The 27925-nt window shown below is 44.1% G+C and overlaps 1 protein-coding gene across 1 annotated transcript; it reads left to right on the top strand.

The window, feature by feature from the left end:
• The first annotated feature begins 261 nt into the window (after nucleotides 1-261).
• Nucleotides 262-27925, top strand: ZNF875 (zinc finger protein 875). Its single transcript, XM_029926210.1, has 5 exons — nucleotides 262-400; nucleotides 807-895; nucleotides 16022-16148; nucleotides 16801-16896; nucleotides 25774-27925. Exons 2-5 carry the CDS (start codon nucleotides 863-865, stop codon nucleotides 27513-27515), a joined length of 1998 nt encoding a protein of 665 aa, XP_029782070.1. The 5' UTR covers nucleotides 262-400; nucleotides 807-862; the 3' UTR covers nucleotides 27516-27925.

Here is a 27925-nt window from a genome sequence, read left to right as displayed (position 1 = left end):
TAAAATCCTCGGGCACTTCTCCGACTCTCTTGCGGCCCGCAAGATCTTACTACTTTCGGAGGAGAAACATGTGCACCTTGCGGTCTGGGCCTATTAACAGCGGGCTCCTAAACTTCGTTGTAAGAGACGTGCGGAAGTCAGTCACCCTGAGTTAGCAAGCCGACTCACCCACCACCTCTCTGCCTCAAAGACTACACCGTCCAGAAGCCCGTGCGGCCACTTCCGCCGTCACTTCCGCTCCCTGTTGTTGAGCTGATGTAGCGGGAGCATTTCCGGTTTGTGGGATCCGCCGCTGGCTGGTTGGAGGTGGTGTCGGCCACCCCATTCGGGATTTTCCCACACTTCTGCACTTCGTTCCCGAACCTCAGCCTCAGGATCGGCAGCCTGCACCCCGCGTTCCGTGAGTGCCCTATAATCATTGCCTCGTCCAGTCAGCACGTGCCTCTGCTTCTCCCTGTTTTACGCGTGGGGGCACAGGCTGCCTCTGTACTCGGGCGCTCTTCCGTAGGCACCTCCAGGCCGTTATATTTTCATCCCAGCCCATAAGGTTAGAGATGGACCCCCCACTCCGCTGCTGGGGGACATGGGTTTCACTCCCTGGCCAGAGCTTGTGGTTGAACTTGAGGGTGCTCGGTCACCCCGGACCCTTTTCCCAGGGGTGAATTGGGAAACTGGGAATTGGGCTGTGCTGGTGATTTCTGTGACCTTCTTAACCCGCAGTTGTGGGGTTCCGGAGCCGACCTCCCCCTCCTTGATTCCTGGGGAGGAGCTTCTACATATAGGGTCTTTTCTCTTCCCGTCCCCAGATCTTTCTTCTGAGACCTCGCCCTCCTCCAGGAAGAGCATTCAGGAGACCAGGAAAATGGCCACGGAGCTCCTGAAAGCCAAAAAAGAGGTAAGAATTTTCATCATTCGTGTCGGCTGCCAGCAGAATGGCTCTGCCCCTTTCTCTCGCACTGCAGGCTGCCTTGTATTGGGCAAAGTTCAGTCCTGTTCCTGGAGGCATGGTAGCTCATCTTACCTGGATTCCCCGCTTCAGCATTCCTTTCTGTTCCTTCCATACCTCAGGCATCCGCAAAATGGTCAGTTTTGAACAACACACATAGAACAGTTTAAATAAAAATACAGGAACGTCCAAGCTGAATTGTCCAGTGATAAGGACGAAGGTCAGGGAGAGCAGAGATGCTTGCGCCCTGAGGTGGTTAGGGAGGGCTTCCAGAAGGAGGGCTGTCAGAAGTGCCCCTGAGGGTTTGGCAAGTTGGAGGGTTGGCAGCGCAGGGAGGAGAGCAGGAGGCATGATTAGGCCGAGGCTGGGCACACTGCCCTCGCCACGGTGTGGGAAGATTGTAGTGGCTGATGGAGTGATTTACAGTTGATTTTTATGTGCTGGTGAAGATACAGACGCATGGGACACAGGAGTTTGACGGTCTGACCTGACCTTGATATTGTGAGCGTTTTCAGCATCTGGCACTGGGGGGTCTCACCAAGGGTTCTGGATTGCCTGCTTCTCTGAAAATAAAGTGCGCCTAGCCCTGGTGTCCGGGAATTCACACTCACCATTGGCCTTCGTCGTTTGGCCAGGTCCTGCTGAGTGTATCACTGCACCTTCCCCAGTAGCTCCCAGACTGAGTTTGAAACCACTGACCAGCTAACGTTTTGCCTGCCTCTCTCATGTCTATAACCTACTTTGCCCCGGAAGGATTTTCATTTGCCACCTCTGAGGCTGGGTGGTCAGGCTGAGTGCCAGACTGAGGAGTGTAGATTTTGGCTCTGAGTAAGCTAGGTTCTGAAGGATGTTGATTAGGAATTTGGCAAAAGGAAATCAATGGCACGGATGGGTAGGGACTTAAAGGGAAACTTTCTAACTCCTGTCAATGATAGCTCTGCTGACCTTCCCTTAATTGAATGTGATTAACATTTATCGAGCACCAACACAGTTGCCAGGCTGGTTTACTATGATTTTTGATGTGCATTAACTTGGTTATTTCAGATCTGCCTTGACTCCCCTTATAAAAAAACAAATCAGGAAAATTTAAACAAAACGAGACCTTGATATATTCTTAATCCTGATCTTCCGTGGTAGAGATTTACAACTTCCTGGATGTTATCAGAACAACTTTGAGAGTTCTGTGTTTCTCTTTGTAAAGTATTTCATTCATTTGAAAGTGTTAGAGCCAAGAATGCATAGTAAATGTAATTGAAGACATTGCCTAACATAACATTGAATCTCTTGTGTGTATTTTCTTCACCACTTCTTATATGTTAATAGGAAAGCATTCTGATTTCTGGGAAAAGCTAGACTTTGTGTGAGTTGATTTTTCCTGCCCCTAATACTTAAAAAAAAAAGTAATAGGAAAAATTGATCAAAAGGTACAAGCATTTGAGTGAATAAGTTGTTTAAGATGAAACCTCTGTGCCTAGAGGAGTACCTGACACATGAAATGTTTGGTGCAATAGAGGAACCAAAACTTTAAACAGATTTATTTGAAGGAACTAAATAACAAAGGAGTTTCTGTTCTTTGTGTTGCTTTGTTATTTGGGGTGCAGAAGTAACTACATGTTTCAGGGGGTCTGGGTAGACCATGCAGGTACTCTGATATGTGTGACTTCTGAATTATGCAAACCAATTTAAACAGATATATGGTAGGATATTAGATAATGACTGCCAAGGACCTTTGCCTGAGAGAACAAATGAGTTTGTAACAAATGAGATGGGCTGGAAGGCACAGCGTTACTAATCCTCAGCATTTTCTCATTGATTTTATTGAACAAATTTGCTAGATGTCTGCTCTGTCCAGGATACTTGGTAGAAAACATTCAGTAATGTGGAAAGGCACAGCCTGCACATATGAGTCTTCCATTTTGTTTTAGGATTCTGTTACCATTGGGATTTTGTTTATTTTTACACACACACACACACACACACACACACACACTTACACATTTTGATAGACCTTAATGATAAAATCACTATATTAAGGCTAATACAGTGTATCTATCTGGACGAATTTTTATAGGTGGAGGATTAGGTTTACCAACACTTATCTCATTGGAAGTGACTTATATAATAGTGCATTGAATGGATGAACCCATCCACTATTAACCAAGTTGGGGGAACGTTTTTATTATTTTTTTTAATTGCAGTATAGTTAACATGCAGTGTTACGTTAGTTTCAGGAGGACAATATAGAGATTCAGCAATTGCATACATCACCCAGCGCCCATCACCAGAGCAGTCCTTAGTCTCCATCACCTAGTTTACCCATCCTGCCACCACCTCCCCTCTGGTAACTGCCAGTCTGTTCTCAGTAGGTAAAATTCTGTTTCTTGTTTTCTCTCTTTCCTTTGCTTGTTTTGTTTTTTAAATTCCACATATGAGTGAATCATATAGTATTTATCTTTCTCTGACTGACTTATTTTGCTTAGTGTTATACTCTCTAGTCCTCTTCATGTTGTTGCAAATGGCAAGGTTTCATTCCTTTCTGTGGCTGAATAATATTCCATTATGTATTTATACCACATCTTTTTTTAATTTATAGTTTATTGTCAAGATGGTTTCCATGTAACACCCAGAGCTCTTCCCCACAAGTGCTCCCCTCCATGACCATCACCCGCCTTCCCCAACCCTCCTCCCCCTTCAGCCCTCAGTTTGTTTTCAGTTTTCAAGAGTCTCTCATGACTTGCCTCCCTCCCTCTCCCTAACTCTTTTTCCCCTTTTGCCCTCCCCATGGTCCTCTGTTAAGTTTCTCCTGTTAGACCTATGAGCAAAAACATATGGTATCTGTCCTTCTCTGCCTGACTTATTTCACTTAGCGTGACACCCTTGAGGTCCATCCAAGTTGCTACAAATGGCCAGATTTCATTCTTTCTCACTGCCCCGTAGTACTCCATTGTATGTGTGTATATATATATGTGTATATATATATATACACATATATATATACACATACATACACATATATATATACATATACGTATACATATATATATATACACACACACAGAAATATATATATACACACCACATCTTCTTGATCCATTCATCAGTTGTTGGACATTTAGAATCTCTCCATGATTTGGCTATTATTGATAGTGCTACTATGAACATTGGGGTACATGTGCCCCTATTCATCAGCACTTCTGTATCCCTTGGGTAAATCCCCAACAGTGCTATTGCTGGGTCATAGGGGAATTCTACTGATAATTTTTTGAGGAACCTCCACACTGTTTTCCAGAGCAGCTGTACCAGTTTACATTCCCACCAGCAGTGTAGGAGGGTGCCCGTCTCTCCACACCCTCACCAGCATCTGTAGTCTCTTGATTTGTTCATTTTAGCCACTCTGACTGGCATGAGGTGGTATCTCAGTGTGGTTTTGTTTGTGTTTCCCTGATGATGGGTGACGCTGAGCATCATTTCATGTGTCTGTTGGCCATCTGGATGTCCTCTTTGGAGAAGTGTCTGTTCATATTTTCTGTCCATTTCTTCACTGGATTGTTCATTTTTCAGGTGTGGAGTTTGGTGAGTTCCTTGTAGATTTTGGATACTAGCCCTTTATCTGATATGCCATTTGCAACTATCTTTTCCCATTCTGTCGGTTGCCTATTAGTTTTTTTTATTGTTTTCTTTGCCATGGAGAAGCCTTTCATCTTGATGAGGTCTCAATAGTTCATTTTTGCTCTTGATTCCCTTGCCTTTGGGGATCTGTTGAGTAGGAAATTGCTGCGGATGAGGTCAAGGAGGCTGTTTCCTGCTTTCCTCCTCTAGGGTTTTGATGGTTTCCTGTCTCACTTTCAGGGCCCTTCATCCATTTTGAGTTGATTTTTGTGTATGGTGTAAGAAAGTGGCCTAGTTTCATTCTTCTGCATGTTGCTGTCCAGTTCTCCCAGCATGACCTGTTAAAGAGGCTGTCTTTCAGGGGCGCCTGGGTAGCTCAGTCGGTTAAGCGTCCAGCTTCAGCTCAGGTCATGATCTCACGTGTGCTGACAGCTAGCTCAGAGCCTGGAGTCTGCTTCAGATTCTGTATCTCCCTCTCTCTCTCTGACCCTCCCCAGCTCGCACTGTCTCTCTCTGTCTCTCAAAAAAAAAAAAAAAAAAGACGCTGTCTTTTTTCCCTTGGATACTCTTTCCTGCTTTGTCAAAGATTAGTTGACCATACATTTGTGGGTCCATTTTTGGGTTCTCTATTCTATTTCATTGGTCTATGTGTCTGTTTTTGTGCCAATACCATACTGTCTTGATGATGACAGCTTTGTGGTAGAGGCTAAAGTCTGGGATTGTGATGCCTCCCCTTTTGTTTTTCTTCTTCAATATTACTTTGGCTATTCGGTTCCATATGAATTTTAGGATAGTTTGTTCTAGCTTTGTGAAGAATGTTGGTGCAATTTTGATTGGGATTGCATTGAATGTGTAGATTGCTTTGGGTAATAATGACATTTTAACAATGTTTATTCTTCCAATGCTTGAGCATGGAATGTTTTTCCATCTACTTTACATTTGTTTCCATGTATTTTTTAATTTCTTCTCTAATTGCCTGATTGGCCCAATCATTCTTTAGTAGGGTGGTTTTTAACCTCCATGTTTTTGGAGGCTTTCCAGACTTTTCTGTGACTGATTTCAGGTTTCATAGCATTGTGATCTGAAAGTCTGTATGGTATGATCTCAATTTGTTTAGATTAATGGAGGGCTGTTTTATGACCCAGTATGTGATCAGTCTTGGAGAATGTGCCATGTGCACTCAAGAAAAAAGTGAATTCCCTAGCTTCAGGATGCAGAGTTCTAAATATATCTGTCAATTCCATCTGTTCTAGTGTGTAGTTCAGGTCCATTGTTTCTTTAGTGATTTTCTGTCTGATTGATCTATCCATTGCTATAAGTGGAATATTAAAATCTCCTGCAGTTAGCACATTCTTATCAATAAGATTGTGTATGTTTGTGATTAACTGTTTTATGTATTTGGGCACTCCCGAATTCCGCACGTACGTGTTTATAATTGTTAGCTCTTCCTGATGGAGAGACCCTGTAATTATACAGTGTACTTCTTCATCTTTTGTTACTGCCTTTACTTTAAAATCCAGTTTGTCCAATATAAGTATGGCTACTCTAGCTTTCTTTTGACTTCCAGTTGCATGATAGATAATTCTCCATCCCCTTACTTTCAATCTGAAGGTGTTGTCAGGTCTAAAATGAGTCTCTTGTAGACAGACAGCAAATAGATGGATTTTGTTTTTTTATCCATTCTGCTACTCTGTGTCGTCTGATTGGAGCATTCAGTCTATTTACATTCAGTGTCATTATTGAAAAATATGAGCGTAGATTCATTGTGTTTTCTGTAGGGTTCCTGCTGTGTCTCTGGTACCTTGTATTCCTTGCAACATTTTCCTCATAGAGTCCCTCTTAGGATTTCTTGTAGGGCTGGTTTGGTGGTGATGAATTCTCTCAATTTTTGTTTATTTGGGAAAACCTTTATCTCTCCTTCTATTTTGAATGACAGGCTCGCTGGATAAAGGATTTTTGGCTGCTTATTTTTTTCTTTTCACCACATTGAAGATTTCCTGCCATTCCTTCCTGGCCTGCCAAGTTTCATTAGATAGGTCTGTAACCACTCTGATAGGTTTCCCTTTGTATGTTCGGGCCCTTTTATCCCTAGCTACTTTCAGAATTCTCTCTTTATCTTTGTATTTTGCTAATTTCACTAAGATATGTCCTGCCGAAGGTCAATTCAAGTTATGTCTGAGGGGAGTTCTCTGTGCCTCTTGGATTTCAATGTCTATTTCCTTCCCCACATTGGGGAAGTTCTTGGCTATAATTTGATCAAGCACCCCTTCAGGACCTTTTTCTCTTTCTTCTTCAGGAATTCCTACGATACGGATATTGTTCCATTTGATTGTATCACTCAGGTCTCAAATTCTCCTTTCATGCTCTTGGATTAATTTCTTTCTTGGCTTCGTCTTTTTCTATAACTGTGTCTTCTAATTCACCTATTCTTCTCTCTGCCTCTTCAATCTGTGCAGTGGCCTCCTCCGTTTTATTATGCACCTCATTTATAGCATTTTTTAAGTCGTCACAGCTATTTTGAAGGTCCCTCGCCTTTGTATCAATAGCTTCTCTGATGACTTCTATGCTTTTTTCAAGCCAGGCGATTAATTTTATGACAGCTGTTCTAAGTTCTTGCTCAGTTATATTGCTGATATCTGTTTTGATCAGTTCTGTGGCTGTGACTTCTTCCTGGAATTTCTTTAGAGGAGAGTTCTTCCGTTTCTTCATTTTGGCTAGCTTTCTGTCTCTTGTCAGTTTTAAAAGCTCGTTATGCACTGGGCACCTGTTAGTATTGCTCTGTTAAGGAGGCTCATTGACTGTCCAGGGCCTGTCCGTTCCGGAAGTGTCCTTTTAATGGTGTCTCTCGTTTTCTCTTGTTGTGCCTTTGGTTATTTTATTTCTCTACTCAGTGATATATGGGACTCTCCACCATGTGAACTTTGTCTTGTTTCTTGAGGCAGCCCCGATTTCTCCCGGCTCAGCCTCCCGGCCCCCGCCTGGAGCTCTTCTTGGCTCCACGTGGGACCTGCAGCCCCATTGTGGGCCCTGGCGTGGAAGCGAGCCCGCGAGTTCTGTTCCCATGCTCCAGGCTTCTCTCACCTGTTTACTTTCTCCACCAGCTTTTTGCGCCTCAGAACCTTGTGTTTTTCAACCCAACTCACCCTTCTGATGAACCCTAACTTTGCAATATACCACATCTTCTTTATCCATTCATCTATGATGGATACTTGGGCTGCTTCCATTATTTAGCTCTTGTAAATAATGCTGCTACAAACATAGCAGTGTATGTATTCTTTTGAATTCGTGTTTTTGGGGTTTTTTAGGAGGAGGTGGTAAATACCCAGGAGTGTGACTACGGGATGGCAGGGTAGTTCTCTGTTTAACTTTTTAAGGAACCTCCGTATCGTCTTCTGCAATGGCTGTGCCCGCTTGCGTTCCTACCAGCCCTATAAGAGGGTTCTGTCCACCTGGGGGGAATGTTTAACTTGTTCCCAGTATTTTTAATTATTGTAAATTTTGCTTCTGTGATCAATTTTGTGCATGGAGTTATTTTTATAGATTTGTAATTATTCTCGTAACAGGATTTTTATGTGGTAAATAGAAATGACTGTTTTGAAGCAGTGGGGACTCACTCCAGTTGGAGCTTTGGAACTTTGTTCTAAAATATTTGATACTTTGGATTATTTTTTCCATTTTTGAGGCTCCCTTCTTCCATCACTGTGTCTGCTTCATGTTGTGTAGTTTTCTTGTTTTTGTCTTTATTGTTACACTGTGTAGTTTTACGTCCCCAGGGTGGACCTGCCAGTGCAGATCTTTTTCTTTTCTCATGTGAATGTTCACGATGGCGTCCCAACTTGTTTCCGCATGTTGATCTAGTCCTATGCCACCCACTGCGTGTTTCTATAATTTTCGTTTTCGCCGAACATTACGGTAACATCAGTTTTCTGTTCAGAAGCCCTCCTTAAGTCGCTCATGACAGTGTCATAGATATTCAGACACCCTTCATTTCAAGTGTGTGGTTCTTTTCTGACGTCATGTTCTGATGATTAGTTCTGAAAGCATGTTTATTGCCAACACAGCAGAATCATTATATATACCTTTAATTAGATTAATTCATCTTTTAGGCGCTTGGCTGAAGAAGGGGAGAAAACTAACTGTTCCTGTCATTCCTATGCATTTGTCCTGTTTTCCAAGTAATGACTTCATGCTCTGGAGTGAGAGAAAAACAGGAGGACCAAGTCTGTTCTTTGCCAAATCTAAGGAGTTTCTGACAGCATTAGCATCATAGCAAGTCAAGGATGATCTTAAAGTATTTTTCCTCTAACATGGTATTCCTTTATCAGTGTATCAATGAGCCTTTGCTGCGCAACAGACCACCCCAAAGCTTATGGACTTAAAACAAAATAATTTGCACACGTTTTGCTAGGTTGGCATTTAGCACTGGGCACAGACGGCTGCTTTGCAGGCTTCACCTGGGCTTGCCCATGTTGCTGCAGTCAGCTGGCAGCTTGCCTGGGGCTGGAGACCATCCATCCACGCAAGACTGTTACCCGCTAGTTGGTAGGATGCTCTGGTTCCTGTTTCTTCCCCATGTGTCTGTATTTCCTCTACATCATACTTACAAACTGCTTAGTTGCTTCTTTAGCTCTTCTCTTTGTATAGGGTATCAAATGTAGCTAGGAGCATCCAACGGAAGCCTTTTACGGGGTTCCCAGAGATCTCTTTAGCCATATCTGAACACCAGGAAGTATTTTTTTCTGTTTTCCAAACTAGCCCAAATGACAGTTTTGCCAGCATCTAAAAATGCATTCCCTTTCTCAAGCCACCATAGTGGTTTCCTCGCCACTTTTCTAGCCTCCAATAACAGTTTGTTTACTACTTTTCCAACTTTTGCTAACACCTTCTGTGGTTCCTGTTCCCAAAGCTGTTCCCATGTGTTTTGGATATTTATTATGGTACTTCATTTCTATCTCCTGACTGGGTTTCAAACAAAATGATTCATTAGCTCACAATTCCGTGGGTTGGCCATTAGGCTTAGCTGAGTGGTTCTTCTATTGATTTACCTGGCCTTACTCATGCGGCTGTGGTCAGCCGGCTGCTCAGCTAGAGCTAAATGGCCTTCCATGTCCGGCGGTCGATGGCTGAGTGAGGTACCTGAGTTCTTGGTTCTCTCTGTGGCCTAATTAGCAGGCAAGCTCAGTTTATTTACGTGGGGACCTCAGGGTTCACTGCAGAGAGAAGCAAGGCCAGCCCTGAACCCAAATGCCTTTCAAACCTCTACTTGCGTCATTTTGTTAATGTCCCACTGACTAAAGCATGTCACATGGGCAAGCCTAGAGCTAGTTCAGGAGGAAAGTGCATAAAGGGTACAAAAGGAGAGGCATGACTTTGTGGGAGGCCATCCATACAAGATAGGATATTATACCTTTTGGCTGTAAGCAATAGGAAACCCTGCTTAGCTATTCTAAAAAATAACTGAGCCCACCTAAAAGAAGGCCCAAGGGTAGGGGCACCTGGGTGGCTCAGTCGGTCAAGCATCTGACTTCGGCTCAGGTCATGATCTCACAGTCCGTGAGTTCGAGCCCCGCGTCAGGCTCTGTGCAGCTAGCTCAGAGCCTGGGGCCTGCTTCGGGTTCTTTGTCTTCCTCTTTTTCCACACTCCCCCACTTGTGCTCTGTGTCCCTCTCTCCCTCAAAAATAAATAAACATTAAAAAAAAAAGTCCTGGGGTGCCTGGGGGGCTCAGTCAGTTAAGTGTCTGACTACGGCTCAGGTCATGATCTCATGGTTTGTGGGTTCGAGCCCCATGTCAGGCTCCATGCTGAATGCTTGCTCAGAGCCTGGAGCCTGCTTCGCGTTCTGCGTCTCCTTCTCTTTCTGCCCCTCCTCCACTCACACTCTGTCCCACTCTGTCTCTCAAAAATAAATAAATGTAAAAGAAAAATTAAAGTCCAGGGGCGTCTGGGTGGCTGAGTTGGTTAAGCATCCGACTTCGGCTCAGGTCATGATCTCACGTTTTGTGGATTCGAGCCCTGCGTTGGATTCTGTGCTAACAGCTTGAAGCCTGTACCCTGTTGTAGAATCTGTGTCTCCCTCTCTCTCTGCTCCTCCCCTGCTTGTGCTCTGTATCTCTCTGTCTCAAAAATAAATAATCTATTAAAAAAAATGTCCAGGGGTGCCTGGATGGCTCAGTTGTTTGAGTGTCCAACACTTGATTTCAGCTCAGGTCATGATCCCAGGATTATGGGATCCAGCCCCGTTGGGCTCTGCACTGAGCATGGAGCCTGCTTACGATTCTCTCTCTCACCCTCTGTCTGCCCCCCACCCCCACCCCTCTGCCCCTCATGCACTTGCATGCACTCTCTCTCTCTCTAAAAAGAAAAAGAAAGTCCAGAGCCAGGGTGCACTTTGGAGGGTTGGTTCTCTCGCTTCATAAGCTTATCAAGGACGGGGCGTCTTTCATTCTTCCCCTCAACTCTGTCCACAGTGTCAGCCTCAGCCAGGCTGGTTCCTCTCACAGTGATAGGAGGCTTATTAATAGCAACTTGAAACCTCACAGCAACCCTAAAAGTAAGTAATATTATTCTAATACCCATTTTTAGAAAACTGAGACACAGAGATGTCAAGTTACCGCTGCTAAGCCATGCGAGAAGGAGGGCTGTCATTTGAACACTGTTGTCTCCAGAGTGTGCTTGTAGCCGCTACTTCTCAGACTTGTCTGTGAATCACAATCGCTGAGAAGGCTTGTGGAAGCAGATTGCTGCGCCCGCACCCTAGAATTTCTGATTCCTTGGTTCAGGGATGGGGCCTGAGAGTTGTGTTTTTAACAAGTTACTCAGGGGTGCTGGTGCTGTGGGCTTGGGGACCACACTTAGCGCCAGTGCACTTGGCTCTGCTGCCTCTCTTGGGTCCTGTGTGCCCGTGTTTATGAGCATCAGGAAAAGGATGGGCTCCCTGTGACTCCGTCTGACAGTGAAGTCTGCTGCTGGGACCCAGCAGCAGGCTGGCCACTTGTGTCTTCTCGGGGAGCATCGGCCTCATCCATTCTTTGGCGGACAGGGGACAGATTGCTTTCACACCAGTCTGGCCTTCCCTTGACTTGGCTTTAGTGCCCCGCGCTGGCAGCTGGTTGCTAGCCAGTGAGAGGGGTTCAGAATAGTCATGGAGCGTCTCGTCCACTTAGTGCTTCCACACTCCCCATGTGTATGGCTCTCAGTCAAAAAACCATGAATTTTTCAGAGCTGCAGGAATACCAGTTGTGTTAAACTTGTTGAAAAAATGTAGCTTGGTCTCCAGTGTAGCTTCTTGGTCAGAGATTTTCAAGGTGTGTGGGTGTGCGTGTGTGTGTGTGTGAATGTGTGTGTGTGTTCATTCTAAGAAGGGGTTGTAAAATCAAATCACCAGAAGGACTAGGCAGATATCTGAAGGAGTAAGTAGGCTTTTTCTTTCCTATATTTAATTATGAAACGTTTCAAACTACAGAAAAAACATGAAGACTTTACCATTGACTCACATACTCACCACCTAGATTCAATAGTATTTTGCTGCATGTGTGTTACCACTTCTCTGTCCACATGTACATACTTCTGCCATCAGTTCAAGGGTATAACTCAAATACTACCTTAAATGCACAGTACAGCGTAGGGTTTTGTATTCTTTTGGCCTTTCAAATCCTTGTAGTCGGTTGTAAACTCTCTGCTGTCTTTTCCAGCTGCCACTTGTCATTCTTTCTCCTCCCGTCCCATTTGTCTTGTCTGCAGTGCCCACCTCTGGTCTTTCTCTGTGACCCTTCAAAATCCTGCCTGCCCTTTAAGACCAAGATCATACCTTCCTCTCATAAAACCTGCTCTCATTTCTCTACCCTGAGATTCCCCTGACCCAGTGATTTTAAGCCATGGCTGTCCTTAGGATCCTTTATGTATGTGTGTATGTATGTATGTATGTTTATTTATCTATTTGAGAGAGAGAGAGAGAGAGAGCAAGCGGGGAGAAGCAGAGACAGAGGATCCCAAGCAGGCTCCATAACACCAGTACAGAGCCTGATGTAAGACTCGAACTCATGAACCTTGAGATCATGACCTGAGCCAAAACCAAGAGTCAGACACTTAACTGACTGAGCCACCCAGGCACCCCTACTTAGGCACCCCTGTGGAACTGGATGACTCAGTCAGTGAGCATCCAACTCCTGATTTCTGCTCAGTTCATGATCCCAGTCTTGGGATCAAGCCCCACGTTGGGCTCCATGCTGAGCATGGAACCTGCTTAAGATTCTCTCTCTTGGGGCGCCTGGGTGGCTCAGTCAGTTAAACGTCCGACTTCAGCTCAGGTCATGATCTTGCAGTTTGTGAGTTCGAGCCCCGCGTCGGGCTCTGTGCTGACAGCTCGGAGCCTGGAGCCTGCTTCCGATTCTGTGTCTCGCCCTCTCTCTGCCCCTCCCATGCTCATGCTCTGTCTCTCAATAAAAAATAAAAACATTAGAAAAATTAAAAAAAAAAAGATTCTCTCTTTCCTTTTGCCACTCTCCCCTTACACTCAGGAAGAAGGAGAGGAGGGAGGGAGGAAGGGAGGAGGGAGGGAAGGAAGAGCTAGGGGTGAGGGGTAAGAACTACAGCTCTCACTCATCTGGTCTGTGTTTTATTTATAATCATTAGTTTGGTGGAGGGCTGGTTCTGGGATTGCTGCAGGTGGGGGACAAAGTGGGGTCCTGTCGTAAAGCCATTCTACAACCAGTGTAGAACAGTTGCACTGGAAGGACAGGAAATTTAGGGGAGGTCCCCTGATAAGGGAGAGACACAGTGTTATCCCTCAAGGAGCGATGTGTTCTGAGAAAAGATGCAAGGTCACTTCGCCAGAGGGACCAGGCAGGTAGCTAAATGAAACAGATAAGGTAGGAGTTGCGGCAATCTGCCAGTGACATGCCTAGGCGAATGGATCCCCAGAGTGAGTCACCTTCAGCCAACTGTGGCCCTGCAGCAGTGCGAAGCCCAGAGGAGTCAGATTTATGGATTTTTTTTAACAGGACTCATAAGTTAATGTTTTCATGTGAAATCACCCATTATATAAGTCATATAAATGAAGCTTTCAATGTGTTGTAGGTTTTATCCTACAACCTGTCTGTGGACTGCAGGTTTTATCCTCTTTTAAGTGTTTATTTATTTAGAGAGAGAGAGAGAGAGAGCACATGAGTGCTAATGGGGGAAGGGCAGAGAGAGAGGGAGACAAAGGATCCAAAGCCGGCTTGAGCTGACAGCAGAGAGCCTGATGGGAGACTTCATGCCCTGAGCCAGAGTCGGACGCTTAACCCGCTGAGCCCCCCAGGCACCCCTTGCCCTTTTTTAAAAGACAAAAGAACTGGTGAAGTAGGAGGAATCCAGACCTGGGTCCCTAGGCTCCTTGGGGCTTGGTTTCTGCACACCTCCAAGCCAAGACACCCCACCCAAACCTCATGCCAAGGGCCATTATGTATTCCCACCTTCCAAAGTACAGCGTTCTGGGTAGCAGAAGGTCATTTGAAACTTTGTTCAGGGAATAATAATCATAAATGCACATTCAGTCTTCTAAAAATATTTGACTGCTTTTGCAGGCTCTGTTCCAGGCACCAGGGCAAAGCAGTGAACAGTGCCTGTGGGACTTAGTGTCTGGTATGGAGTCAGAAAATAAAAATGAGTAACACGTGCATTATGTAGAGTGAAGAGGATGCATTAAAGCAGGAGAGGGGAGTAAGAATCCGAGTGAGAAGAATTTTCACAGAAAGGCCAGGGAGCGCCTCCCTGAGCACTCACTGTGTGCAGCAGACATTTGGCTTGAATCCTCACATTTACCAACTTCTCTGACCCTTAGCACAATCCAGAAGGATATCACTGTTTTTATTGCTTCACAGAAGAAGCGGAAGTGCTGAGAGGTTAACTGATTGGCAAGGATACTCTGGTTGGGGACAGTGTGATCTGAGGCCATAGTCTTGCCCAGCCACCCGTTTGCACGCGTCAACCCGGGTCAGGGCAGGGACACTGTGCCCCCAACACCCCCGCTGGCTGGCAGTCAGCCCCCGCCCCCACCCGCTGCCGAGACTCCGCTGCTTCAAGCTGGCAGAGCATAAATGCTTATATCAAGTGGGCTCTGATCTTCAAACTCAGTAAGATGATTACTTTTTATTGTTTCACTTTGTGTGTGTGATGTCTTCCTCTTCTCCCTGCCTAGATTAAAGCTCCCGATATGAAGGGACTTGTGTTGTGCTTTTATCCGCCATAGCAGGTAGCCTAAGATATTGACAGTAATGGGTGCACAAATGGTGCTAGCTGGATAGAGATAGGAGAATAATGGTCTTATATATTTATTCTGAGAGAGAAAGAGTGAGCGAGCATGCGCACAAGCAGGGGAGGAACAGAGAGGGAGGGGAAGAGAGAGAGTCCCAAGCAGGCTCCACACTGTCAGCACAGAGCCCAGTGTGGGGCTTGAACTCACAAACCATGAGATCATGACCTGAGCCAAAATCTAGAGTCAGAAGCTTCACCAACTGAGCCACTCAGGTGTTCCCCAGAACACCTTGGCACTTAGTCCCCTTGGCACTAAGATCATACAGGGGAAGGAAAAAAAAATCATTTTTCCTCTACTTATTTTAGGTTCATTGGCTGGGGCCCTGTAAATTAGACTGACAAAAAGATTAACAAGAGAAAAACAGAAGTTTATTAACACGTACATCATACCTACACATAGGAGTACTCCGTGCTGAGTAACTCAAAGTTGTGGTTAGACCTTGGGCTCATACAGCATCTTGACAAAGGAACAATAACTTTTTAGAGGTGTGTCAAGACAAAGGAAAAGGATTTTGAGTTTCCAAGGTGGCAACTTCCCTTCCAAGGAGGTAAATGCATGGGGGAGCTGATGGAAGGTAAGGCCTAGTTAGTAAGGTTTATGTATAAATTCCTGTGGTGCCGTCTCCTGGCTGCTAAGTTGTTTGCAGTGATTAATTTCTATTCTTCCTAGTAGAGAGGGGAGGGGAGGGGACCTCCCACATTTATGTTCTGCTTTTAGGCAGACAGGAGGAGTGCCGAGAGCCTCTCTTGTATCTGCTTCTGCTCAGTTTCCTTCTGCTCAAAATAATACTTACGTCAGGGGCTCCTGGGTGGCTCAGTTGGTCAAGCGTCCAACTTCAGCTCAAGGCATGAACTCACAGTTCGTGGGTTCAAGCCCTGCATTGGTCTCTGTGCTGACAGCTCAGTGGGAGCCTGCTTTGGATTCTGTCTCCTCCTCTCTCTGTCCCTCTGCTCGTTCTCTCTCTCTCTCTCAAAAATAAATACTAATAAATAAAAATAATAATACGTATGTCAAAATGGCATGAGTTGTAGTGGCATGGTGTTACCCTTCATTCACAAAGTGGGGTTTAACGATCGCTGGCTCCCGGAGGGACGGGCCCCTTCTCACTGGTCATCCTGAGCCGTGAGCAGGGCGAGCCCCCAGATGAGCGTCAGTGTGCTTTGTGTTCCAGGCACGCGTGGCGTTCAGGGATGTGGCTGTGGACTTCACCCGCGAGGAGTGGGGTTTGCTGAGCCCTGCGCAGAGGACCCTGCACAGGGAGGTGATGCTGGAGACTTACAGCCACCTGGTGTCGCTCGGTAGGGACGGCTCCCGGAGCACTTAGAACAGTCCCATGGGGTGTTTTCTCCGCTGTGAGGAAAGGCTGCCGCGAAGCAGCTTTGTCCCAGGGTTGGGCTTAAAACCAACAGTTTACATTTTCCCTCAGGGTAAGTGTGGATTTAATAGGATCGGAAACAGGTATATTTACTCGTTTCGCATATAACACTGTATTTCCAGGCCTTTCTCGAGCCTGGGGCTCTCTTTTTACCTTATCTTGTTTTAAACTTAGGAGATTTTCATTCACTAAGTATTAATTTGCTAATTTTCTGATTGGAGTCACCTTTGCTTACTCAACTCTTCTTCTGTGGAGGGTTCACTATTTTTTTAAATATTTATTTATTTTTGAGAGAGACAGTCCAGAAGGGGCAGAGAGAGAGGGAGAGAGAGAATCCCAAGCAGGCTGTCAGCTCAGAGTCCAATGTGGGGCTTGAACTCACAAACCGTGAGATCCTGACTTGAGCCTAAGTTTGACACTCAACCAACTGAGCCACCCAGGCACCTTGAGAGTTCACTATTTTAGGTCCTTTGTACCACCCTTTGGGTTTCCCTCCCCATTTTGGCTCTGAGTTCTAGAATGGCCCCTTGAGCCCATAACCAAGAATCTCCTTGTTTTTTCCCCTCTATGAACAGAAATTCCATTTTCCAAACCAAAACTCATTTGTCAGCTGGAGCAAGGAGAAGAGCCCTGGATTGAGGAGAACCCGCACCCGCTGGGCCTTTGTCCAGGTGAGTATGACCCAGGGAAGATGGGACCGCCTGTAGCTTGACCGAGGGAAGGAGCAGGCATCTCTCGGGCACAGGCAAGCAGCTCTTCTCGGGTCTCCTGGTCATCGGTAAGTCTGCCTGGCATGAGCCCCCTTCCAGAACATCATTTTCAGTCAAGGGAGGGACTTTTTTGTTTCCTTGTCTTTTTCCTCTACCAGGAAGCCTCCCTTCCTCTTAACTTGGCTTGCCGCCTCATCGCGTTCAGTCTCTCCTCATGCATGGGCTTCTTCGTCTCTTGATCTTAAAAACTGCACGTACCCCGTAAACGTGAAGTCTGCTACCCTTCAGATACTTCCCGGTCTCCCTTAGGCGAAACATAGTTATCTCTACCTTTCCAATTCCCATAGTTTAAAAAATGCATTACTCAGTAATGAAGATTACAGCAAGCAGTGAATAATAAGAAAATAAGGTCTCATGAGCCAACATCCCAGCTTAAGAAATAAAACGTTACCTAAACAATTGAAGTTCCTATTTCCCTTTCCCAGATTCTACCCTATGCCTTCCCACACTCCTGCCCAAAGGGTAGTGCTTTTTCAAAATTAGGGATTTATAATTCTCATACACGGCTTTTTGTTTTGCTTCATGAATATGAATCCCTCAACCATCTACAGTTGTTTGGCATAATTTTAAATTTACATTAACGTCATCATAATATGTATATGCTGTAGTTTGCTCTCTCCACTGACACTGAGTTTATAATATTCGTCCATGTTGATGTATGTTGCTCTGGTGTATTCGTTTTCACCACTATATCATATTTATTGTATTCTGTGCATAATTAAAATATAATTCATTTATCCATTTTATTTTGTTGGTTTTACCAATTTTGGCTATTAAAGAATGCAGCTATAAATACTCTCATACAGGTGTCCTTGAACATAGAAGCACTTGTTTCTCTAAGATATGTGCCCAGGAGTAGAGAGGCTGAGTCAGAGAGTGTGCACTCACTCAGCTGGCCGGGGCAGTGCCCACTGGCTCTCAACAATTGTTTCCTTAGTCTGCGAGGTTGCTTTTAGGTTTTGGCCATCCTCTGGGGACAAAATCACCTCCCACACTAGTTTTAATACGATTAGCATGGAGTTTGAGCATCTTTTCAAATGTTCATAGGTTGATTCCCATTGATGTTTCCTCTTCTGTGAATTGCCCGTTCAAATCTTTTGCCTGCTTTTCTTTTTCTTGCCCATTTGTAGAAGTATTTAAATAAATCCTGAAAATAAATCCTTGTCTGTTAAATGTATTATGTCCATCTTCTTCCAGACTGTGGGCTGCCTACCTGCTTTAAAAAATTTTTTTTAATGTTTTTTATTTATTTTTAATACAGAGAGGGACAGAGCATGAAAGGGGGAGGATCAGAGAGAGAAGGAGACACAGAACCGGAAGCAGGCTCCAGGCTCTGAGCTAGCTGTCAGCACAGAGCCCGACGCGGGGCTCGAACCCACGATCGTGAGATCTGACCTGAGCCGAAGCCGGAGGCTTAACCGACTGAGCCACCCAGGCACCCCTGCCTACCTGCTTTTTAAAAAGCTGTTAGGGGCACCTGGGTGGCTCTGTCAGTTGAGGGTCTGACTTCGGCTCAGGTCATGATCTATGAGTCCGTGAGTTCAAGCCCTGCATCAGGCTCTGTGCCAACAGCTCAGAGCCTCAAGCCTTTTTCGGATTCTGTGTCTCCCTCTCTCCCCGCCCCTTTCCTGCTCACACTCTGTGTCTCTGTCAAAAACAAATACACGTTACAAAATTAAAAAAATAAAAAGCTGTTAAGTTTTGAAATAATTTAAGTAAGTCTTAATTTGTACAAAAATAAGGTTCCCATCCATTCTTCTCCCAGCTTTCTCTAATTTCAAAACCCAAGAAGTTGACATTGGAACAGTGCTGTTAAATAAACTACAGACTTTAATCAGATTCATATTTTGTTAGTTTATACAGGTACCTTTTATTTTAAGTTTGTTTATTGATTTTGAGAGAGTATGTGCAGGGGAGGGGCAGAGAAAGAGAGGAAGAGAGAGACTCACAGGCAGGCTCTGTACTGTCCCTGTCAGCCCGGAGCCCGACGTGAGATCACGACCTGAGCCAAAGTCAGGAGTCGGATGCTTAGCCAACTCAGCCATCCAAGCACCCCTAATTTCCTACAGCTTTATATTAAGTCTTAGTGTCTGGAGGGTAAATCCTTTCGTCTTATTTTTCATGTGTCTTTGTAGCTTTACCCATTGAGCTTTTACAATCAGCTTGTCAGACTTCATATTCTGTCAGGATTTTGTCGTAGTTGTATTGAATTTATATATTCATTAATATACATGTATTAATATATTAATTGGAGAGAATTGACATATTTACAGTATTAAATCTTTCTCTTTGTGTGGTGTGTTCCTTCACTTATTTATTAATACATCTTTATTACTACCCTTTGCTAGGTTGTATAATCTTCTGTAAATGTACCTTTTTAAATTTATACATAGGCTTATTTTTTTTGAGAGTTACATTTTTATAACTAAATTTATATATACATATAAATAACTAAATTATTATTTTTTTGGTTAAAATGTGTAACTAAAATTCATTTCATTGTAATGATTATATACCCAGTGGCCTTGTTGAGTAGTTTAATTAATTCAGTAATTTTTTGTATGTATAGTCTTTGGAGTTTCATATGTAGACAACTGTTTTGCCTGTTTATTTTGCCTCTTTTTTTTTTGGCATTGTTGATCATGTCTATTACATGTTTTATGTGTGAACTTCTATTTAATATTTCCTTTTAAAAATTTGTCTTAAGTTTTTTTATTTTTGAGAGACACAGAGAGCAAGGGAAGGTCAGAGAGAGAGGGAGACACAGAATCGGAAGCAGGCTCCAGGCTCTGAGCTGTCAGCACAGAGTCCGACGCGGGACTCGAACCCACGAACTGTAAGATCATGACCTGCGCCAAAGCCAGATGCTTAACCGACTGAGCCATGCAGGCACCCCAGTATTTCCTTTCTCTTCTTACTTTGGGCTTGTTTTACTAATTCTTTTTCTCAGTTTTTGAGATGGGTGCTTAACAGTATTACGTTTCAGCCTTCCTTCTTTTCTAATACAGGGATTTAAGACTACGGATGTCCTTGTATCCCTAACACATATTTGCAGCTTCTGTTCCACCTCTGAATCCTGACCTCTGGCACCTTGAACCCATAAGGCTTTGGTATTTCATCAGTCTTTCTCCACTGCTGTGGTTGTGTGTGTTGGGAGTGTTCTTTAGCAAGAAACTTACAAATAAAATTCTTACCCTTCCTTTTCCAGTGCTTTTTTAGTGTAAACTCTTTTCTCCAACCAGCTTCTGGTCACTTCTGAGTGTTTTCTAGTGACCTTAGGTAACTATTTCTTGTATTTTATCCAGTTTTATATTGTTGTCTCTAGGGGATTCTTGTGACCAATTCAATTTGTTGCCATTTTCAGAAGTAGGCTTCATTGTATATGTTTTGGACTTGACATTTGGAAATTAACTTCAAAATTACAGAAAATTTGCAAGAATAAAAATAGTACAGGGGCATCTGGGTGGCTCAGTTGATTAAGCATCCAATTCTTGATTTCAGCTCAGGTCATGATCTCATGATTCATGAGACTGAGCTCCACACTGGGCTCCCTGACAGTGCAGAACCTGCTTGGGTTTCTTTGTCTCCCCCTCTCTCTGCTGCTCTTCTTTTCTCTCTCAAAATTAAATAAAAATTTAAAAAATAAAATAAAATTTGGGGTGTCTAGGTGGCTCAGTCGGTTAAGTGGCCAACTTCAGCTCCGGTCACGATCTCGTGGTTCTTGAGTTTGAGCCCTGCATTGGGCTCTGTGCTGACAGCTCAGAGCCTGGAGCCTGCTTCGGATTCTGTGCCTCTCCCCTACTCACACTTTGTCTCTCTCTGTCTCTTAAAAATAAACAAACATTAAAAAAATTAAATAAATACAAAGAATACCTTATATCCTCTACATACACATATGTGTAAATATATATGGCATATATGTTATTATAAAATAGCATCATAAAATCACCTGTTAATATTTTACATTGCTGTTTTCTAATATTACTTTTCATATTTTTGTCAGTAGATGGAGTAATATCTTTTTGTCACTCTCTAGAACATGATCTAGTTCAGGTTTAGGTAGTTCATTTCCATGTCATGTCTGTCTAATCTCCCTTAATAGAGATTGTTTCAGTAACTTTCCTTGTCTTTTGGACACTGACATTTTATAAATATATAGTCTTACAGTTCTTGGTTTTTTAAAAACTTCATTGAGATATAATTTATATACCATAAAGTCTACTTTTTGTAATTGTACAGTTGTAGTATTTTTGGTAAATTGTTTATTGTTGTAAGATCATTACTAGTATTAACTGTAGAATATTCCATCATTCCAAAGAAGTTCCCTTCTGCCCATTTGCATCTATCCCTCCTCCTGTCTAAGCTCTAGGGAGCCACTGATATGCTGTCTCTATAGATTTGCTGTTTCTGGATATTTTCCATAAATGATATCATAAAATATATTTTTTGTATCTGACAATGTTTTTGAGGTTCATTTGGGTTGTGGCGTGGATCAGTAGTCCATTCCTTTTTATTGCCATGTAACGTTCCACTGTGTGGATATAGCAATTTTGTTTACCCATTTACAGGTTGATGGATATATGGGTTGTGTCTGCTTTTGGCTATTGTGAATAGTGCTGCTACGAACAATCAAGTACCAGTCTCACTGGGGGCGTACATTTTCATTTTGGGGTAGATAAGTAGGTATGAAATTTCTGGTCTGTATATGTTCATATTTAATGTTTTAAGAAGGTGCAAATTGTTTTCCAAAGTGGCTGTACATTTCCATTTTCTGTTTTTACATTTTTCTGTGAGCAGGATGCTAGAGTTTCGCTTTCTCTGCTTCCTTGTCAGCACTTGGAATTGTCTCTCATTATCATTGTAGACATTCTAGTGGGTGTGTGTGGTATTTCACTGTGGGTCTAATTTGCATTTCCCTTGTGACTGTTGATGTTGAGCTTTTCATGTGCTTAGTAAGCATTTACATATCTTCTTTAGCGAAATAGCTATTCGGCTCTTTTGCCCATTTTTAAATTGGATTGTTTTGTCTTCTTCATATATTCTATGAATAAGAGTTTTTCATTCATTCTAGACATGGTCCTATATTGGAGCTATGGTTTTCACATCTTTCAACTCTATAAAATCAAGTTTCAGAAGACAGGTCTGTGGCTTGCCACTCTCTTAATGGTGTCTTTTCAAGCATAAGTTTTTACACTTTAGTTATGTCCAGTTTAACAAATTTTTAAATGGTTGTGCTTTTGGTGGCGTAAATAAGAACTTTTTTGCCTTTTGTTTGGAGTGTTCAGTTTGTTCATATTAAATTATTGGTATGGTTTAAGTCTGCCATTTAACTATTTTTTTTATATGTCTCATGGTTTTTTATTCCACTCCCTTCTTTTGGCACATATATGTACTTTTTGTAGTTGTTTTCTTAGTGCAGCTCTAGGAATTAAAATATGCATCTAATTTATCACAATCTAGCTAATACTTAGTTCCAGTAAAATATATTATAAAGCCCACATTATGTTATAGTTATTGCCTTTTATGATGATCTTAGGCATTTGGGAGAAATGAGGAGAAGAAAAGAGAAAAATACAGACATAGTCTTTTATATTCACATATATCTTTACCACTTTTGGTGGGCCTCATTTGTTCCTGCAGATTTGAGTTAGTGTCTGGTGTCACTTCTTTTCAGCCCAAAGGACTTATTTCGTATGTCTTGTAAGGCACGTAGATACCTTCTGAGTACTTGTTAATCTGTGAATATCTTTATATCAATTTCTTTTTTTTTTTTGTCTTATTTTTAAAATTTTTGCTTTATTTTTAAGAGAGAGAGGGAGACACAGAATCCAAAGCAGGCTCCAGGCTCTGAGCTGTTAGTACAGAGCCCAATGCAGGACTCAAACTCATGAACCATGAGATTATCACCTGAGCCCAAGTTGGACGCTGAACCGACTGAGCCACCCAGGCCCCCCTGTCAGTTTCATATTTGAAGGATAGTTTTGTGAGAATAGATTTCTAGCTTTTTTTTTTTTTTTTTTAGTGTATTTATTTATTTTGAGAGAGAGAGTGTGCACATACATACATACGCAGGGGCAGAGAAAGAGGGAGAGAGAATCCCAAGCAGGCCCTGCACTGTTAGCTCAGAGCCTGGTGCAGGCTCGAACACATGAAACGTGAGATCATGGCCTGAGTAGAAATTGGAAGCTTAACCAACTGAACCACCCAGCATCCCCCTCCTTGCTAGCTTGTTAACCTTTATTTCAACACTTTAAATGAATCACTCCACTGCCTTTTGGTCTCCATTGCCTCTCATGAGAAATTAGCACTAATCATACTGTTTCCTCCTGTGCTTGTTGAATCATTTTCTTTTTGCTGGTTTTAAGATTTTCTCTTTGTCGGAGGTTTTGGGGGGTTTTTTTTTGTTTTTTTTTTTTATGATAGTCAACAATTTGGCTATGATGTGTCTCTCCGGGGCTCTCTTTATGTTTCTCTTGGGGTTTGTTGAGCTGCTTGGATTTGCAGATCAATGTTTTTTCATCAAATTTCAGACATCTTAGTTACTATTTCTTTGGACATTTTTTTCCTGCTCTTTTCTGTTGGCTCCTTCATATGTCCCCATTATGCATAGATTGGTTTATTTGATGGTGTCCCACAGGTTTCTGGGGCTCTTTGCTTTTCTTCGATCTTTCTTTCAACTGTTCTTCTTTTAGGTAATTTCTATGGATTTATCTTCAACTTCATTGGTTCTGTTACCAATTCACATATGCTGCTGGATCTCTCTCGTAATTTTGTAATTTCAGTTGTTTGACATTTTAATTCCAGAATTTCCTTTCACTCCTTTTTAATAGCTTTTTTATTCTTTATTGAGATTTTCTGTTTCTTAAGTTGCCATACTTTCCTTTAAGTTTTTACACATTGTTTCCTTTCGTTCTTTAAATATATTCATAATACCAACTTCGAATGCTCGCCCCCCACCCCCCTACCCCCTACATCAACATCCAGCCACCCAGCAACAGTTTCTACTGGCTGCGTTGTTTCCTCTGCTTGGGTCACCCTGTCCTGTTTCTTTGAAAACTGGGTATTTTAGATACTGTATTGTAGCCCTCTGTTATCTCATGCTGTTTCCTGCCTAGATGTTGTTACCGGTTTTGGTTTAGAAATATTTCTAACCTTAACACAGGCAATATGCTTTCTCTGTGAAGTGAAGACGATGTTTCTGGGTGATTTATTATTTTATTCTTGTGTTTATTTTTAATCCTGGCTTCCTGCTTTCAACCCTGGGTCTAAAGCGTGGTGAACTGCAACAATTAGCAGTAGGTTGTGTTCAAAGACTTTGAGCCAGTGAGGCTTCCTGCCTCCGCCACTGGATGAGTTGTGGTCTGGGGAGCTCACAGGTCAGACAGCTTCCAAGCCTTTCCTGGCCTTTTGCTTTCCGCTGATCTAATTTTTTCCTCTGTACTTGGTCGTAGCCTCTCTGTCAAGCAGGGTTATGTGCATAGCGTGGGCCCCGATCAGTCTTCCCTGCTTTTGCAAACACCCTCTCAGTCAGCCAGGGTTGTGTGGAGAGTTCATCAGGCCCCTGGCTCTCTCACTTTCAGGTTTCCCTTGGTACATTTCTGGATGGTCTACCAGTCTTCCTGTTGCTGTTCCCAACCAAGACTGAACCTCTCAGATAGCGGTCGCTGGTGGCCTTCCATGTTCCTTACCACCTAGCTCACATTTACGGACAGCTCCACTGGGCACTGGTTCTCCCCTTCCACTCCAATCAGGTGACCGGCCCTCGGCGGCGGCCGCACTGATCATTCTGTGTCCGGTCCCAGTATATCGACCACACCAGCTCGCTGGGAGTTGGAAGGGTGAGAGCAGCTCCCAGCAGTCCCGCTGCAGATTCCCACTTTTCTTATCTGGAGTTCAGCGTTTTTTGTGAATAAACACTTCTCAAGTTACTGTAGGTTTTTGATTGATTTCTGGAACTAAACTTTGTAGTCTGTCAGGTGTTGTGAAAATAAGCTTTTGGTGTGGGTCTTCCGCCATACGACAAGTGTCAAAAAACTATTTCTGTAAGGGGGTGCGGTCGTAAATATTTCAAGCTTTCCAAGTCACAAGTCCCATTGGTTGGTTGGCTGGCTTGCTTTTCTTTCTTTCCCTTCCCCTCCCCAACCCCCCTCTTGCACCTCTCCCCCCTCCCCTCTCTTCCCCCCCTCCTCTCTTCTCCTCTTCTCTCCTCTATCCTTCCTTCCTTCATTCCTTCTATCCATCTTTCCTTCCCTCCTTCCTTCCTTCCTTCCTTCCCCTAGAAAGGTAAAATCCATTTTTAGCTGATGGGTCATACAAAAACACATTACAAACTGAATTTGGCCTACTAGACAAGTTTGCTAACTCCCGCGGTTAAAAATGTAATGTATAAAGTAAAATGAAAAGGGGCACCTGGATGGCTCAGTTGGTTAAGCCTCTGACTTCGGCTCAGGTCATAATCTCACATTCGTGGGTTCGAGCCCCTCATTGGGCTCTCTGCTGAGAGCTTAGAGCCTGGAGCCTGTTTCAGATTCTGTGTCTCCCTCTATCTCTCTCTGTCCCTCCCCCTCTCATGTTCTGTCTCTCCCTGTCTCAAAAATAAATAAAACATTTAAAAAATTTTTAAAGTAAAATGAAAAATAGCCATTTTTTATGGATGCAAGGATGTCTGGGAGACAGGCTGTGATATCAACATACTACGAATGACCATTGGGCAAAGCAGAATGGCCCAGGCAACCTTACCTATGGCTACTCTGACTAAATATCTTCTTTCTTCACCAGGATCAAAGCTAGAAGTTGAGCCTGGGCCGCCCTGCCCGCGGGCGCTGTCTGGTCAGCAAGGCCTCAGCCAGCACGTGTGGCCCGGCCATCTTCCTCAGGTCCTCTCAAGTGTCTGTACAGGAGCTCCTCTCTGTCCAGGGAATCGCAGTCCGGAAGGTCGGAAACAACTCTTTGATCAAGCCTGCTTGGGGGACGGAGCCGAATTTCAAGAGGCAGAAGACTGCAAGCCCTCGTTCGGGAGAGGAAGCGGAAGAGGCCCCTGCGAGGTGCTGTCCGGCTCACTGCAGGCACGGCCGTTCGGGTCCGGGGAAGACCGCCCGGGGCTGGGGGTAGGGCCCCGCCTAGACCAGAGGACGGACCTTGAGGAATCAGACAGCGGATCACATGGTGTACAAGTCTCAAGATTTGGGGCAGTCAGATATGGGGAGTTTGGGCTGAGGGAGTCAGACCTGCTCAGCCTCCAGAAGGTGCAAACAGGGGAGACATCCTACACGTGCACTGAGTGGGGAGAGAGCTTTAGCGACGTGTCAATCATCATCAAAAACCAGAGGACCGACTCTGGGGAGAAACCTTATGTGTGTGAGGAGTGTGGGCGAGGCTTTACGTGGAAGTCAAACCTCATCACACACCAGAGGACACACTCAGGGGAGAAGCCTTATGTGTGCCAGGAGTGCGGGCGAGGCTTCACCTGGAAGTCAAACCTCATCACACACCAGAGGACACACTCAGGGGAGAAGCCTTATGTGTGCGAGGAGTGCGGGCGAGGCTTTACTTGGAAGTCAAACCTCTTCACACATCAAAGGACACACTCAGGGGTCAAGCCTTATTTGTGCAAGGAGTGTGGACAGAGTTTCAGCCTGAAGTCAAACCTCATCACACACCAGAGGGCACACTCTGGGGAGAAGCCTTATGTTTGCAGGGAGTGTGGGCGTGGCTTTCGCCAGCATTCACATCTCATCAGACATAAGAGGACACATTCGGGAGAGAAGCCTTATGTGTGCAAAGAGTGTGAGCAATGCTTTACCCAGAAGTCACACCTCAGTAGACACATTAGGACTCACACAGGAGAGAAGCCGTTCACGTGCGCAGAATGTGGGCGCCGTTTTAGCTGGAAATCAAACCTCAAGATACACCAGAGGACGCACTCCGGGGTGAAACCTTACATGTGCCTGGAGTGCGGGCAGTGCTTTAGCCTGAAGTCAAACCTCAACAAACACCAGAGGTCACACACGGGCGAGAAGCCGTTTGTGTGCAGGGAGTGTGGGCGAGGCTTTACCCGGAAGTCAACCCTGATCTCGCACCAGAGGATACACTCAGGGGAAAAGCCATTTGTGTGCATGGACTGTGGACGAAGCTTCAGTGATAAGTCAACCCTCCTGTCCCACCAGAGAACGCATTCAGGGGAAAAGCCTTTCATGTGCAGGGAGTGTGGTAGAAGGTTTAGTCAGAAGCCAAACCTGTTTAGGCACAGGAGGGCACACTCGGGTCGTGTGTCCTTTGTGTGCAGGGAGTGTGGGGAGCGCTTCTGTGATAAGTTAACTCTCAGCACACACCAGAAGGTACACTCCAGGGGGAAGCCTCACGTGTGCAGGGAGTGTGGGCAAGGCTTTAGTCGGCAGTCACACCTCATGAGGCATCAGAGGATTCACTCAGGAGAGAAGCCTTACATCTGCAGGAAGTGTGGGCGAGGCTTTAGTCGAAAATCAAACCTCATCAGACATCAGAGGACACACTCAGGATAGAAACCTGGTGTGTACAGTGAATGGAGTGAAATCTTTAGCCAAGAGTCATACTTCACAAGATGCCAGAAGTCACACCTAGGGCTGTGGTTTTAGTGAGAAGTCAACATTGCCAGACACCAAAGTAAAGACAATGATGTGTGACAGGAGTGGTCATGAGCCCAATGGGAAGAGTCGACACCTCCAGTCCACCTGAAGGAGAACTACTGGCGCATTTTCAGGACTCTGGCTTCCCCTGGTGGGTATGGAGGGTTGTAGAAGATCAGTTAGGTAGCTTGATGGAGGGAGCACTTAAATAGATTGAAATTAAGGAATGGAGACTATTCTAAGGTCATTCCCCAAGAATACTGTTTTTAATTTTTTTAATGTTTTATTTATTTTCGAGAGAGAGAGAGAAAGAGAGTGTGTGAGCA

Source organism: Suricata suricatta, chromosome 16, assembly GCF_006229205.1.
Source record: "Suricata suricatta isolate VVHF042 chromosome 16, meerkat_22Aug2017_6uvM2_HiC, whole genome shotgun sequence".
In the NCBI taxonomy this organism is placed as follows: domain Eukaryota; kingdom Metazoa; phylum Chordata; class Mammalia; order Carnivora; family Herpestidae; genus Suricata; species Suricata suricatta.
Note: the sequence above shows the minus strand (reverse complement) of the source record. Positions and strands in the feature narration are given on the sequence as shown.